The sequence below is a fragment of the Struthio camelus genome, chromosome 6, assembly GCF_040807025.1.
Source record: "Struthio camelus isolate bStrCam1 chromosome 6, bStrCam1.hap1, whole genome shotgun sequence".
NCBI classification, from domain to species: Eukaryota; Metazoa; Chordata; class Aves; order Struthioniformes; family Struthionidae; genus Struthio; species Struthio camelus.
The window spans coordinates 22,877,687-22,893,825 of NC_090947.1; the positions used below are offsets into that span (position 1 = coordinate 22,877,687).

At 36.5% G+C, this 16,139-nt stretch overlaps 2 protein-coding genes across 13 annotated transcripts in view; one reads left to right on the plus strand and one right to left on the minus strand.

The window, feature by feature from the left end:
* Positions 1–15,606, plus strand: part of SLC25A12 (solute carrier family 25 member 12) — a 55,958-nt gene extending 40,352 nt beyond the window's left edge. For 5 of the 6 annotated variants that reach the window (XM_068948588.1, XM_068948591.1, XM_068948592.1 and 2 more), the window contains exons 14-18: positions 6,153–6,293; positions 8,342–8,480; positions 10,644–10,802; positions 10,993–11,083; positions 11,666–15,606. In XM_068948588.1, coding sequence (XP_068804689.1) covers positions 6,153–6,293; positions 8,342–8,480; positions 10,644–10,802; positions 10,993–11,083; positions 11,666–11,855 — 720 coding nt within the window. In that variant the 3' untranslated portion in view covers positions 11,856–15,606. The remainder of the gene's footprint in view (positions 1–6,152; positions 6,294–8,341; positions 8,481–10,643; positions 10,803–10,992; positions 11,084–11,665) is intronic. The other variant, XR_011141912.1, reaches the window with a different exon arrangement.
* The window catches only part of DYNC1I2 (dynein cytoplasmic 1 intermediate chain 2), a 35,520-nt gene continuing 31,947 nt past the window's right edge, over positions 12,567–16,139 (minus strand). For all 7 annotated transcript variants that reach the window (XM_068948600.1, XM_068948596.1, XM_068948594.1 and 4 more), the window contains one exon: positions 12,567–15,723. In XM_068948600.1, coding sequence (XP_068804701.1) covers positions 15,610–15,723 — 114 coding nt within the window. In that variant the 3' untranslated portion in view covers positions 12,567–15,609. The remainder of the gene's footprint in view (positions 15,724–16,139) is intronic.

The window sequence follows — 16,139 nt, forward strand, 5'->3', positions numbered from 1 at the left end:
AACCTTCTCCTGGTTAATAGGAATAATGCTCTTTTTCATCATTTCTGGTATGGAACTGTGGTGGATGAGCTAGCCATATTCTTGGCAGTTTTGTACAGTTTACAGCAGAGGCCTTACTGACCTTTTAAGGCTGACCCTCTCGCAAGCAGTAACAAAGTGCAGTATGCATGCAACTGTCCTCAACCTAGAACTGAAAAAATCTTGTGAGGAAGTGGAGGCAGCTTGGTAAATATTCCAACAGACCTAACAAATCTTCCTGCTCTTAGGATGGCACTGCCACATCAAAGGGTATGTATGGTGTTACAGTCTTCTAAGACCCACGCTTGAGGACAGGTAAAACTTTTGAATTCAGACAGTAGTGATTCAAGAGAACCTGCATGAGCTATTCAAAGTCATGAGCTCTGCAGTGTTTGCAAGAAGTGTTATACCATCCAGCAGAGGGGCTGCCCACAGAAAGACCATGTGCCGCTCCCAGAAACAAGAACTCAGAGACTGGATCTCTTTGGCCAAAATCTTGTTTCTCAGACTGTCTTCCATTCTTCTCAGTGAACTTCTAGAAGGTATTATTTCTGCCTCAACTCCTATAAGATTGTAGAATATACTACTGATAGGGCATACTGATTGCATTCCCAGTTAAAAGCAACGTCTCGTATTCTTATAGCTGTGAACGAAGACCTGCACCCAAGCAGTGGCCCATTTACATGGCCAGTTGCCTATCTGTTTTCCTTCCTTCCTCACTGCAGGGCAGGGACCTCCCACAGTCAGCCTGTGCCCTGGGTTCCTTGAAACCTACCTGCTACCCGCTGGGCAATGTAAACGTCCACTCTGTCAAAGCCCAAATATTCCCAGCTGCTCCCAACTTGTTGCTGTGTTTGAGATCCGCTAGAGTGCTATGTGGGGCAGTTCAATTGCATCTGTCAGGTCATACCTGTCAATTAAAGGGCTTTTGTCCCTGATGGATGAAACTGATATCCCCATCTTCCTACCCTCCTGAGAGTAGCTTGGTTTGTTAGTGATCAGCAAACAGCATTATTCACCTTACACATGTTCAGAGAAAACAGTTTCTTTCCCTACTATTATTGTAATTAATTGAATTACAATTCACTGTAATTCAGTGATTAGCCTGCATTCCTGCCTTTGGAGTTCTCAACTACTGTTGCAGGGAGCCTGAGCAAGGTTTTGGCAATGCTTTCCTGTAACCTCACAGCAGCTGGCGAGGCAGAGAACGTACCTGATACGGACCATGCTGCTTGGAGAAACTTAAATGCATGAGGCATGTGACTACATCATGAAGAGCAACGTGTTATAGGGTAGCTGTTCTTCCTCATTTGGGAAGAGGTATTGAAGTATACACATCTAACAGTATATAAATGATTCACAAGTACCTTTACAGCAGGCAGAAAGATGCTGTGATTTTAAGCTGTAATTCCTGTGAGTTATATAGGAAAAGATGGATTGCTCCTACCAAGAAAATGTATATGATGCTTCGCATTTTGAGTAGACAAATCCTGTTTCCTCTGAAAGATATTTCTGATTCCTACTGCATGGAGGAAGAGGATGTGAGAAAGACTGGGTCTAAGAAAACTTGGAGGTGTAGGCAGTGCATCCGTTGATGATTATAGGCAGGGTATGTGTCTGTATCTATGTGTGTGTTTACATATACATACACATAGAGGTCCAAGTTTACTGCTGAATATTAAAAACTTTTATATATTTAAACATTAAATCTAACATCTAGTCTAAATATTATGGTATTTGTAAAAATAATTTTCATATACATTTCTACATAGTGTGTGTGTATTTATATGTACATGTATATACATGCACATGTATATGAGATTTCATTAGAGCTTATCAGGTAAATATAAACATATTAAATATTTATTTTTGAAAAAGAGCTAAATAAGTTTTTTTTATTTGACAAACAAAAATACAGAATTATAGCTACAGACTACTTTTATTTCAAAATCTCGAACATACTCTACTTCTTTCCATATGCTTTAAACAGATGAAATTAGAAGCAGAATTAAACTTTCAACTGCTTTATCTTAGCTTCTGTTACAGAAATATTTAAAGTTAGGGACAAAGTTATTGTTTAGTAATAGATAGTAGGCTTACGATAGGAGCATGAACAACAAAAGCTTTGCCTTGAAAAAGATGTACAAGTTCTTTGATGTATTTAAGGGCTGTTTTAAGTAACATCTTCTTTTAGTTGCTTGTATGGGACACAGTTTTGGTCCAGGATGTGGTGGTTTCAAAAAGGAAGGAAGGAAGGGCTTGAAACAGGCCTCTCCCCCGTGGTAGCATATGCCTCTTGGGTGGAATTGGAAAGGGCAAGAGGTCTCATGTTGCAGGGTCATTTGTGTATTTCCTTCAGCCTTTGGCATGTCATGAGGCATTTGCTGTGGGATCTCAAAACTACATCTTTTCTCTTATAACCTTTGCTGTCAGATTTAGTTCCTTTATTTGCTCCTTGTAGAGTTATTTTACATGACATTAAGGTTAAGTAGAAGCTTTTATTACTGGTATTTTGGATGTGTATGAATAACCTCCATTCAGAAAAAAATTTGTCAACCTTTTTTAAAGTGTCCCTTGTAATTTATGTGTGAAGGGAGGTTTATGTGGGGGGGGAAATGTAGATTTAGTATACTTTCTCCAAAAGAAATTCCAGGACTGCAGTATATGTGTGTGTTTGCATACATGTGCCTGTGTATTTAAAATACAGATTTGACAGCTAAGGTAAGTTATTTTGAAAAAGAATGATGATGATTACAAATGATTTGCACAGAAGCATGGAGCTTTGCATTGCAACCCTGCACACTACCGGTTCATTTTCCCTTGGAGTTGCTTTGTGTCACTCTTCCCTGCACCCCCTTCTGGGGCACCTCCTGTGCTGCCAGGGAGCCCAGCAGCACCTCCTCCTCCATCTCAAACATTCTTCATCAGATAGATGACCATTTTCTTAAAAAAAACAAACAAACACTCATTAATTTAAAAAAAAGTACTCAATAAAAAAGTGAATTTTCTTGTGTTATGTGTCCTGTGTAAAAGTCACCACTTGGTCTTTCGTTCTTCCTCTTATCTGTGCTTGTGATATATCTAAGGAGCTCACTTATGTTCATGCAATTCCCCTGAATGCAGCACAGCTCTTCATGTGATTCAAACTATAGCTATGTTACTCTTGTGCAGAAAAGTTTGCAGAACTCCAGGCATTGCTATATAAAGGTCAAGATTTGGATAGGAACATATATTGCTAATATGCAGTATTTAATGGGGTACCTTGACAGTTATAGCTCCTTTTAAAGAAAGCTACATGTTAAGAAGTTTGTCAGCACGGTGATTATTCAATGTTCAAAGCATCAATATAATTAAAGAGCTTTTAAAATGGTTTTCTACTGATACTATAAACATATGTTAGGGCTTTCCTGATAGTTTATTTTATTCAGTAACCTGTTTATCAAGTCATATTTAAACATTAATATTGTAGTAGTATATAATTCTAGATTAATAATATACAACACATACTATTATGTGTATAAATATATTAGAATGTATTAATATTACTATTATATTATTAAAATTTGTTGTGTTTAAAGTCTTATCTGTTCATTTCTGCTTCAGAAAAGGGATGTTGCTGGTTTTAACAGAAAGGTAGGCAGTTATGTGCCTAGGAAAGGGGAGCATTAATTGTAGAAAGATTGAGTTTGCAGTAGAAAATGAAAATGTTTACGAATTGGCCTATTTGTGTTTCTATGGTGGGTGTTAGGCAAATACGAAGACTTATTTTGGCTGCTCTGCAGGACATGCTAATTTACATCAGATTAAAAATAAAAAATTCAATTTCACATATATATGTAGACAAAAAATGCATATTTAATGGCATAATAGTTGTCTAGAGGAGTGAATTTCTATTTTAGTGTCTAAATTTGAAGTTATTTGAGGGTTATTTTTTATGGCACATCATTATATTATATAGCAATAGCATTCTGCTTAATATTACTTCTACCACAATTATTTAAAAAATTAACATAGGGAGATGATAAACATTTGAAATTGTTTTTGTGTTTAATGCAATGTGAACAAAAATCTATTACTGCTTAACAGAACTTACCAGATGAGAATTGTGTACACAAGTTTTATTTAGATTGAAACTTTGCCTGGCAGGACAGTCTTTTCATCTTGCATGGGTGTGGAGAGGAATGGATGAGATGAACAGCAAACAGAGTCTGAAGAATGCCTTTGGACACAGGTGGTGTCAGGGGACTGAGCAAACGCAGTGCTATAAGTGCCAGGAGCAGAGCAGGTGGGGTCAGAGGGTTGGTCTGTGGTTTCCAGAGATCTTCCTGATGGTTGTGATACGTATCTAAAAAATCTAGGCTTTGATTTTTTCAGAGGAGCAAAGAAGTGAAGGAATATAGGGCAGATTAACTATCTAGACTGATTATTTGAGTGAAAAGCCTTAGAGAAGGAGCTACTACAGTAGAGAGAATTAACAGAGAGCAGGGGCTGATCTGCCACCTTTTGGGTCAAGGTGCTTTAATATTAAAATCATAACAACGGTGATTTTAAATTTCAGTATTGAGTGTAAGTGAAATAATAAACAGGGTTTGCAATAAGAGGATGGCAGTATGTTTAGTGAAGGTTCAGTGAAGTATCTGTTGCTTGGTCAGGGAAGATTTCATGCTTCACATCCCACCATCCAGTAGACACTACCTGAGCGCTCCGTCATTCTCTGCAAGAGCTTTGCAATGCTCTTCTGTCTAAAGTCTAAAATAATTCAAGTTACCAACTTCCAAGGCATGCTTCAGGGCTAATCCCAGTTTGTTCTGCCTGCTTTTGGAGAGATAAAGACTGTGCTCTTGGCAGACATGACAGAAAAGATTAGTGTTCATTAGTTCTAAGTCAATTGGCAGAGAACACCATGTATGCTGGCCAGGAGGTGGTACAGAGGACTCCCACCCACCCACCATCACAAAGAGAGTTTATTTCCTGAGCAATTTAGAAGTGGAAGAAAGCTTTAATTGCTGATGTTCTGTGTCTTTGTCCTTCACTAAAATTTGATGGGTTGAAAGAATAGATCAGGTTTGAGAGGAAGAGATCCAGAGCTTTTAGAACGTGAAATACTTTAAGTTAAAAAGTTAGCTATATTCAAGTGGCTATATGCCACAGGTTTTAAGTAAATGGTTTTAAATTTTATTTTTAATTTTTAAATGAACACAGATGGTTTAGGAAGAGGGGAAAAGGGAAGTTTGGGAGTGAAGTAAAATTTAGCTATTTTGTGATGAGCCACACATTCTTCCAGAAGTGAATGGTGGTACCTACAGCATACCAAAGAGAAACCTAAACATGTCATTTGAAATAGCTTACATGCTTCTGAAACTAAACTGTCAGGCTGAATCTCTCTCAAATCTGAAATGTAGTTCTTTGGAAGTCTTTGGTCAAAGTACAGAATCTGAAGCAGCTCTGCAACACTATTGCTAGGGAAAAGCATGCTTTGCACGGAGGCATATGACTCCTGTTTGTATCTAGTATCATATTTTGAAATGTTACTCTACCTGTTTAGATCTTACATTTTATTTCCAATTAGGACAATTAAAGGCTGCTATCCAAATCTCCAAACACCTTTTTAATAATTTAAAATTACACCATTAAATGCAAATTTATCTTTCAAACAACATCACCACTAAATGCAAATAACATGTCTACACATTGGTGATGAATTATTATTGAATAAACATAAGGTCTCTTTTATATGCATTTGATGTTCTAGTAACATAAGTCTAACAATTATTTTAGTTTAATATTTAGTATAATATCTGATAGATTTTTACACAGCCTTATGACATCTAGAAAGTGATGCCTAGGAGAAAGTCAGAGACAAACTGAATTAATCCATCTCTGTGGAATATAAACTTATACATGTAAAAATTTATGCAAATCAGAATTTCATATAAAACCATGAATTCTGATTTTGGGCTTTTAAACTTCCATGTTTTGGGACAAGTGCTTTATTAAATCTCTCTCATGTATTTTTTATATGTGAATATCAGCCAATGCAGTGAGAAATGAAGTCACTCGGCACTTTGCAAGAGCCAACCTGTCACCATGTGCTCCAGTAACACAATTTACTTTCTTTTTCTTTGGGTTTGCAGGCAGGAGCTTCCCAGGTCATCTTCACTAATCCACTGGAGATTGTAAAGATTCGGTTGCAAGTAGCAGGAGAAATTACTACAGGGCCCAGAGTCAGTGCCCTCTCTGTTATGAAAGATTTAGGCCTTCTTGGTCTTTATAAGGTATGTATTCCTGCTTTGAGTGGCTTCATCACAGTTCTGTTTGTTAACCTGTTTTATGCTAAACTTGAAATTGTTGAAACACAAACTGCTTTAAAAACAAAGAAACCTTTTGAATTTGAAAACAATTTCTTCCTGCAGGGCAACCCCTCAGTAGAAAACTGAAGAAAACCCACTTTTATATTAATGGCAGTGGGATACATAAAAATATTCACCCATTCTATCCTTTGAGCTTTTATACCAAGCTACAGGGAGCCCTGTATTGCAGACCTGCTGGCTTCTGGCACAGATCATTTCATTTGGTGGGGTTTTGTGAAAAGTTTCTTTAGCTTTCCCTGTGTGTTTTTCTTGCATTTATTTTGAATCTCTGTTATCTCTATTGTTATCTTTGCAGCAGGATATTGTCTTTGTCTTAATAATTTGACGGCAGTGAAACACTAGTAGAGTTTAGTAGGATTCAGATCTTTAAGAAGTTAAGTGCTGGGATTTGTCAATAACAAATTCCACTAAAAAAAGCCCACACAGTACTGTACTTTAGCAGAATGCCAGTCAACAGATTCCTTCCCTGCAGGTATACTTACTACCATCATTACAGATCAGATGTAATGGAGCAGAAACTATTAGCTTCCTTAAACAAGGAAAAGTATTTCTTACTGTAGCTTTTGCCAGTGCAAGGGGTAATATGTTAAACTCAGCAGTTAGATCAGCTGTGCAATTACAAAGCATTATTTTACCTGATTTGTCCATAGGTCTGCAATAATATTATAAACGTGCAAATTTATCTCTAGAGCTGTAGCTTTTGTTTTGAATTGAGTAGATCAGATTCATAACTATTAAATTTGCTAAAGAACAAAGGTGTTTTAGTACATGGGACAAAAACATCATTTCTGTGTGCAGTAATTAAACAACTGATCTTACTAAGAATTCTGCTGATCTTCTAAAATTGCATTAGTATTTGTGAATAACTGTACTAACTCATTTTACAGCATAAAATAACTGAGTGTAAATCATCAAAGGAAGGAGTTTTTATATCAGGCCTTCTGCCCCTTTTACTGGCCGCCTTCTTTAGCCCCACACAGGTTTCATAATGTGTGCTATCTGATCCTCTTAATATAACTCCAAAGGGTGATGGGCTTCAGGTGGGTCCATTGTGCGGAGGCTACTGTCCTGGAGTATGGCAGTTGGGAATTCGGGCAAAGAGTGCTTTTTTTTGGTAACATGTATGCCCCCAGGGAATGCAGATGAGATTTTTTTTTTTTTTATACATAATCACTTATATGAGCTTTGTACAGAAGGACTTACTTCAGTTTGTAACAGATTCATGACTGGAGTTACTAAAAGAATGTTAGATATGTTTTATTTAGAGTACTTCCTTCTGCTTATTTTGCAGCATGTGAAGTTCTGTTGAGGAACTCTTTAATGCCAGGTTCTGGGCAGGATCTACTTCTTACAGTTTTATCATAGGCCTCTAGTTTTGTCTCTGTGCTTCTTTCCGTTGTTTAGAGACCCCCATTTTGCAGCTGTTTCCCTCTTGTTGTTAGCCTTTCAGTACAGCTTCTTCAGTCAACCAGATGAAGATCAATGGAGATCAGAATGAGGTCTTAAGAGGCTAACTGGTATCTCCTAAATGCTTTTGGGCTTCATGGAAAAAATGACGTGCAAGGACTTGCTGTCTTGCTGCTTCTGTGGCTGTGGGTTGTTGTCAGCAAGACCTAAGGACAGACCTTTGCTGTTTTCTGCAAGTCACATTTGGACATGCCATATGTAAAAAGTATCCTATGTACTGCTGTCAGAATTGATGTCAGGTGTTCCTTACCAAACTTAGAAGTGAACCTTGAATCTTCCTCATTCTAGAAACTGTTATATTAGATGTGCTTTATTTTTTCAAGGTTCAACTCCACATCTTCTGTTTCCTAAGACATTTTATTTTCTGTTATTTACCCAGGAGATCAAGAGAGTTGGTACTTGGTGGGCTTAGGCTGCTTGCTGGATATCAATTTTAACCTTATTTACAACATTTATTTGTATTATGTCTCTTTTCTGTGTGACAGGGTGCCAAAGCATGTTTCCTCAGAGACATTCCCTTTTCTGCCATCTACTTTCCTGTTTATGCTCATAGTAAACTGATGCTTGCTGATGAAAATGGCCATGTGGGAGGGCTTAATCTCCTTGCAGCTGGTGCCATTGCAGGTAATTTTGCAGAATGTTTTCTAGAAGTAATTTTTTTCTTTTAGTAAGTAATATTTAATATTCATTTGGTAGCCTCATATATAGGAAGGGTACTGTACCATTGTATCTGATTTAATCTAAATTTGATCACTGTTATCCTTAGTGGGAGGCGATGTAATTTTGATGAGAGCTAATTACATTTGCATAATGTGGATAAACAGCGTAATGCAGCTCAGCAACTTGTAGTCAAATTTGATCTGTCTGTCTCAATGGGGTTTTACTTGTTACTGTGCTCTCTGACTTGAAGGCTAATTTGAATCTTTGATGAACATAAAACGAGGTATGATAAGAGCTAAGAAGAAAATGACTTATCTAGTTTAGGGTTCCTGAATAACTTAGGAAGAAACTTAGTTCAAAGGTAATTGCCAAAAATAGAGCATTAATTTGTAAAGAAGCTTAGGTTAAAATATCATACTGTGAAATTTAAAATATTTTAAAGATTTCTCAAAAATGCTTAGCATAAACAGAATATTATAGCTGTGATAAAAAGTTGTTTCTACTGAGTGGTAGGAATTGTAGTGATGGATGTCTTAACATGTGGATGCAGGTAACCGGACTATGCTGCTGAGCATAAGTAAGTTCACTAGGATAAAAAACAAGTTAGCTGAAACCTCTCACTCCTGAACCATTCAGTGCTGGCTTCCGCGTAGTTTAGATGATAGACCACTGGGCTAAACAGACCTTTTGCTACCAGTTACAGCTGCAAGGAACCATGATATGTCTGTGGATCATGAGCACTCCGTATGTAAAAAGCCTGAGACAGAGCTTGTTTGCTCCTCCTCTTTGCCAGTTGGATACCTCCCTTGTGTCGGAGGGAAAGGGAGAAACCAACTAGGAAACTAGTAACAGATTTGTAGCCCTGCTCAGGCTTAAGTAACGCAAATCTGACAGAAATGGGAAAGAATTTAGCTCACTGTACTCATAGAAGTATATAATAAATACTGTTGTTTGACTTGGGTCTCATAGTAAAGAGTCACTGGTTTTATTTGTTTGGTCTGCAAACTTCACAGCTTCTTCTAATTTGTTTGATTAGCGTTTCTGGGTCACTCAGATACTACATGTGAGGAACCCTATTAAACATGTCTGTAAATCTTGTAGGCCCAGTTTTATATCTTGTACAGGAATTTGTCTTTCTAAACTGCAAATTTCAAATTCCTAATTGCTCAGTCTATTCCTGTTATGCATGCACAGCAGGGAAGAATACAGTACACACGTATTGTCAGTCAACATTAATCCAAAGTTCAACAAAATTCTAAATTAATTTTGAAATTCTAAGTCAGAAGATGGTTTCTCTTTTAATTTAAGAGGTTGACATTTTTATAGCTGAGCCCTCTTAAGTATTCAGAAATACCTCAGATGACACCCACAGTTATATAAGGTAGAGGACATTTCTGAAAACTTTCCCCAGTCCTTTGAATAGAAAGCTGAGAGTGGTGCCCTGGAAGTGGAGATTTGTTCTTTCATCATAGTTGTCTAATATCATGCTGTTGGTACTAAGCAGACTTGTAAAGAAGCTTCAGTGTTCTCAGTCTTTTTTATGTCTTGCCTTTTGAAGTAAGCAGCATCTGTTCTCCTACAGAACAGTCCAAACAGTAGTACAGAAACATTTCTGTAGAATAGGTATTCTAAGTAGTAATGTTCTTACTAACACCTTTAATAAATGGTTGTGTAGTACTCAGGTTCCAAAATGAATTATCTATCTGTATAATTTTGTAAATATGTTGTAGTATATTAAAAAAATACAATAAAGTTGCGTAACTGACTTCTATCATGGATATCATTCGTATTACATATATAGCTTATGTGCAGGTTTAAAAAAGCCTCTTTTACATAGTTGAAATTATTGTTAATGATGCACCAGTAGGAGATGTTGAAAGGAAGATTCTGTTGATATTTTTATTATTTTCTTTACTATCAGCGATAGCCTTTAAATTTAGAAGAAACTCAACAGGATTATACCAAGAACAGTTTATGTTAGCGTCAAATGTAAGAACTTGTTTTTTAGTAATCGCTAATTCCTATAAAAGAAGAGACTGAAGTTTGCAGTTGTGTTTTTCAGTATTAGGAGTGTTTCATCTTTTATGAGATTCTTTGTGCAAATTAAATGTGGTTTTCTTCTAAAAGGTGTGCCTGCTGCTTCTTTGGTAACCCCTGCTGATGTCATCAAGACAAGACTGCAAGTGGCAGCTCGCGCTGGTCAAACAACATACAGCGGAGTTATTGACTGTTTTGGAAAGATTCTTAGGGAAGAAGGCCCTTCTGCTTTTTGGAAGGGAGCTGGAGGTGAGAAGCGCACTCTAAATATTGCAATTGACCTCAAATCTATGAATTAATGCTTGCTTTGCTAAGGACTCAAATTAGACCAATATTGAAAAGGTCTGATTCTGAAAACTAAACTTAATATTTTGTTATAAACGTTTAGCTTTTCCTAAGAAACTCTTCTGTGTTTGACATGATTTGTAATGTTTAACAGCTCGCGTGTTCAGATCTTCACCCCAGTTTGGTGTTACTTTGGTCACCTATGAACTTCTGCAGAGATGGTTTTATGTTGATTTTGGAGGACTGTAAGTCTCATATTTGCTTTTTAACTAACTAACTGGCATTCAAAATCTTTCAAGTACAAAAATCTTGTTTTTTCCATGTATGGGACCATTTAAACATGGTGGCTTTGAGTAATGGTACTATATTATACCATACAAAAAAAACAACTCCCACCATCTTCATTCATTAATAAAAGGAAACTTAATTGGATGCAACCTCTATACAAATAAGGAACTAAGAGTCATGTTCATATTTTAATACGCTACATAAAATTTGTGTTTCCAGTGTTGCAGGTATATTGTCCCTCTCATCTAGGTTACTGGCATTTAGGAAAAAAAAACTAGTTCTGGGTACTTTAGAATAATTTACAAAGCTATCAGTAAAAGCATAATTTCAGTTTAGGCCTCAATTTGCTGTTAAGAAGCGCTCTGAACCAACCTTAACTTGCCTACAGAAGTGAATGATGTAAAGTCAACTTTAATGATCTTGCATACTCAGACAAAAGCTTTAAATGGCTTACTCAAGATTTCTGTAGTGTTTCTTAGGCTTAAGAAAACACTTTAAATAAAGCAAAGATTTTTTTTTCCTCTTCTTTCTTCAAACAGCAAACCTTCTGGATCAGAACCTACACCAAAAACTCGAATTTCAGATCTTCCTCCTGTTAACCCTGAGCACATAGGTGGATACAGACTTGCTACGGCTACGTTTGCTGGTATAGAAAATAAATTTGGTTTATATCTTCCAAAATTTCGGTCTCCTGGTATTCCGTCAGTTCAAGCAAAAAGTAGCAGCTGAATCCTGAAGAGATGTTTCAGTCTTACAAAGTGATGCAGTGGAAAAAAATTTGCAAGAGTAGGACTGTATTTGTCCAGTCAGCTGCATGTTGATCTAGCGGAACTGAGCTTGCAAATCAAATTACTCCTTTCTAGTATTTGTGTGTGTGTGTGTATATGTATTTTATATATATATATATATAGACACACACACATTCATTTATTTGTTTATAAACTAGTCATTTGCACACAAGAAACTAATTGATGCTTTGGTTCTATGCCTTGTTTTTAACCAGTGGCATGAATCTGTAGCCTGGACTTTGCCTTGCACAGCCTGCTTTTAATGTAACTGTACATATTGTACATCTCTGTACAGAGACATCATGGCATCTCTATATATACATTTATATAATGGGTAGTGCAGTTCTAAAGAGTTTGAAATGTACAGATGTTTTGAAGGTGTTTTGTTAAGAATCATGTGACAATAAAATATTTAAAAACACTTAAATGAATTACTTCCTTCTATTTATAGAAAAGTTGTTCAGTATGTGTTTTTTTTTCCTCCTAGATTAAGGATCATAGATTAAAGGTTAGGATTAGATGCAACCACCTAATGACTGTATGGTACAGGATGTAGCCTATGAAGGAATGCATTCCACTCCTAGCTCTTCACAGCAAAGGTATTAAAATGCAATGTGCTGACTTGAAGGTGCAAAAGAACACAATAACAAGATGAGCACATGTGGCATTTTATTTCGTAGCACCACTTTGTAACAAGGAATTCCCCTACAGTGCATGATAATGCTATAATGTTTAATAGATTTTACCTCTATGGTAGCATATTAAAAAATACAATGAGATATGTGCCAGTTATTAATGGACTTCGGAATTTTTTTTCAGGATTTATTTATTCAGAGTATGCATGGTGGAGTAGCAAATTGCCCTAAAGTGCAACAGATTTGATACTACCACATTCAAAATCAAGAGTATTAGTGAATATTATAAGGAAACAGAGTGAACTGGCTTATGTTAAAGAGAGAGAATGTTTGTCAAAACTTATTGGATGTAGTTTTAAAATCCAATATGTCAGAGGTAACAGACACCTAGATTTCTACAGTCCTATAGCAAGAGAAACTCATACTACCTGTACAGCCAGAAAGGGGATGGCTGGGTTTCCAGCCTTGCTTACTGATAATCTCCAGTCTTTAGTTTAACACATTTCTCTCAGCATCAAACATCCTGGAGCTCAGTGTACCTCAGCAATGTAAACTGGTTTGCAGGTTTTTTTTTTTTTTTTTTTTTTGCTCAGGACAGCAGGTCAACACAAAGAGTTTTAGGCAGCCCATGAAAAAGCAGGTTGCCAAAAAACTGAACAATACAAACACAACCAAGACCTCCTTCAGCTCTAGCCTCCAGGCAAGATGAAGAATCTTCTGCTGCTGTACAGTTATTTAACAATCTAGAGATTACAGTACTGCATATAACTCCATTAAAAGGCTTCTTGTCCTTATTCTTCTTTTCTGATAAAAGAATTACCTGTTTTTATGCAGTTTGCCTAGATACAGCCTTCCCAGGAACTCTCACTCCCATTTTTGCGTATTTTCTAAAGAAATATAGAAATGTTAGGTACCCACTGGCATTTAATCTTTGTCACAGCTTGTTGACTGACTTGATCAAGGCCTTAGGAGACTTTACAATGGGAGATAACATTTATATTTCTTACAGCTCCGAAGCAGCGATTGGACAGTGCGGCTCCTGGGATGGTCATTTACAGCATTCAGCATCACTACTGGTCTCTTCCTTAGTTACAGCATTCAGCATCACTACTGGTCTCTTCCTTAGTCTTGCAGATATGAGTTTTACAACTTTTTTTTAAATCTGTGCCTACCTACTTTGTGAGGGAAGAGGACAAGGGAGAATCAATACAAAATACATACTTTTCATGAAAGTCACAAAAAGGCTAAAGTAAGACTTTAGTTTCAATCTTACATATGACCTATGTGTTTATTTCCATCAAGAGAAAGTCTTTTCTACTGATTTCTGAAAATGTATGTCTGAAGGAAGTATTACGAAATGGGAAAGTCTCAAAAAATGCCAGCAAGATAACAGAACATTCTGTTCATTAAGGATTCCTGTGCCTAAAGGGTAGAAATCATCACATGATGTGCCTGTTCTTTATATAGTTCACATGTTTCTCAACTGAACAGATAGCTGCTGTCGTAAGGTCGAGGAAATTGTACAAGTCAAATGTCAAACTGAGCAGCATGACTTTGGATTGAAAAATAGAGGGGGTGCTTTTGACAAGGCAACACCGATGGAAACCTGAAGACATTTCTCTTTCAAACTCACTGAAAAGAGAACCTCCTCAAGACACAACTGCTATTACTGCAGCTAATGTCTATATGAATTACTTGTAATAGAAGTAGACAAAAAAGGGAAAAAACAAAAACACACAATAAGGAACCAGGAAAAAAACACTTCTGGTCACGGTACAGATTAAGCAGCAACATATACCTGTTTCTTACTTTTAAGCATATAAAACGTCTCTTGGCAAAACGTAGCAGATAACAATAAGAGAAACTAAACTTGAGTACTTTCGCCTAGAGTCCTAAGCTGTTAAAGTCTTCAGTACTGGTTTACTATGTAATTGGTACAAATCAGAATATGTATTTAAAATTGTAAGCAAAAGGCTTTTTAGTTGAACCTGACTTTAAGGTTTTTTACTTCGAGTTTGATGCAAAGTTACTGATGTCGTAAGAAACTTACTCAAAAAAATTCAACCACTACCAGAAATTTCAGCCCTTCTGTTTCAAACTGCTGAAAGATTTTGTTTCAATAAGAAAGTTAAAAAACTAGTAGCAAGTCTGTAGTTACAAAAATGCAAATAATCACACTATAGCAATTAAGTCAAAATCTAGCTTTTATGCTCTGGAAAAGAAAAGTCTGACAACAGCAGCCTTTTTCCTTTTGACTGATTGCTACGGTAGGAAGTGGAGGTTGGGGATGGAAATCAACCCTGTGATTTGTTTTGTAAAATGAAAGCAGCAGCCCCCAGCAACTTTCTATTCTGAAACTACTGAAAGGAGACAGATCAGGGGTCAGGGCAGCTGACACGTGCTCATATAATATTTATTTAGAAATCAGTCTCACCTTTTAATGCACCGATTCGAAAAAAAAAAAAGAGACTTAGTATTAAATATGTATTTCATTAATTCAGGTCCAATTATCAAACAAGTTTGTAACTACAGACGAAGTGTTTATTCACAAATATTACCCACTACCAGAGTCTGAGGCTTATCTATAGATAAACAGTGAAACTTACTGGGAACGTACGCATGCATTTCCATGGGCAGTTTGAATAGTTCAATTTATAGGACCCTTCAGAGATTACCTAATGAAGGTTAGTCAGTGTAATAGAGAAAGGTTGGTTTAGAAACAATGTCTACTCTTCAGAAATAGATATACTGTTATAAAGTGGAAATTTCAGAAGCCTAACAGCAAATTTACACCAAGTTAGTGTTTCAGCAAAATAAATTCCTTGCAAAGTCAGTCAACTGTATTAAAAGTTACACAAATCCAAGAATGTGCTTGTAATTTACATATAAAAAGTGACAATGCAAGATTTGATTTTCAGTGATCTTAATACCTTATTAAAGTCCATAGTTTAATCCATATATTCTTCCCTCAAGCTATTATTTAAACTGACACATGTTCACACTTTGAAGACTTGCATCAAATCTACTGCTACTTTTTTTTTTTTTTTTTTAAATAAAGATCTACGCCGGTATGCGGGTTGCAGCTTCCTCTTCAGCATCAGCTCTGTTGGCATTTATTTCTGCCAGTGTTCGACCAAATCGAGTCCACTCATCGCTGCGAGGAACGGCAATTTGCTGTTGACAAAGATAATGTTATTTACGCCTGCTGATAAATAAAAACTGAACTCATTATGAACAGCAAAATTCCTAAGTAATGCTCAGAAGAGGCTCTCATAAAATAGCTTAGCTTTATTTAATATACCTTTTAAAATAGTCTAAAGGTCAAAAGCTCTAACTAATAAAGAGAATTAGAGAGTCCTGTATTTAAAGCATGGAAATGAGAGTATCACAAGCTCACTGATACACTTCTAATCTCTCTCCAAAGGAGACTAGCAATGAGATGTCCCCATCCAACCAATCCTTCATGTACTATTGTTTTAACAATAGCAACAGCTTCCCTGCAGGAACTAAGCCACAACTGCTTCATTTCAAAATTTTTTGTTCAACACTTCTCCTAATATGGTCACAATTCATGCGTGCCACAGTTGCAA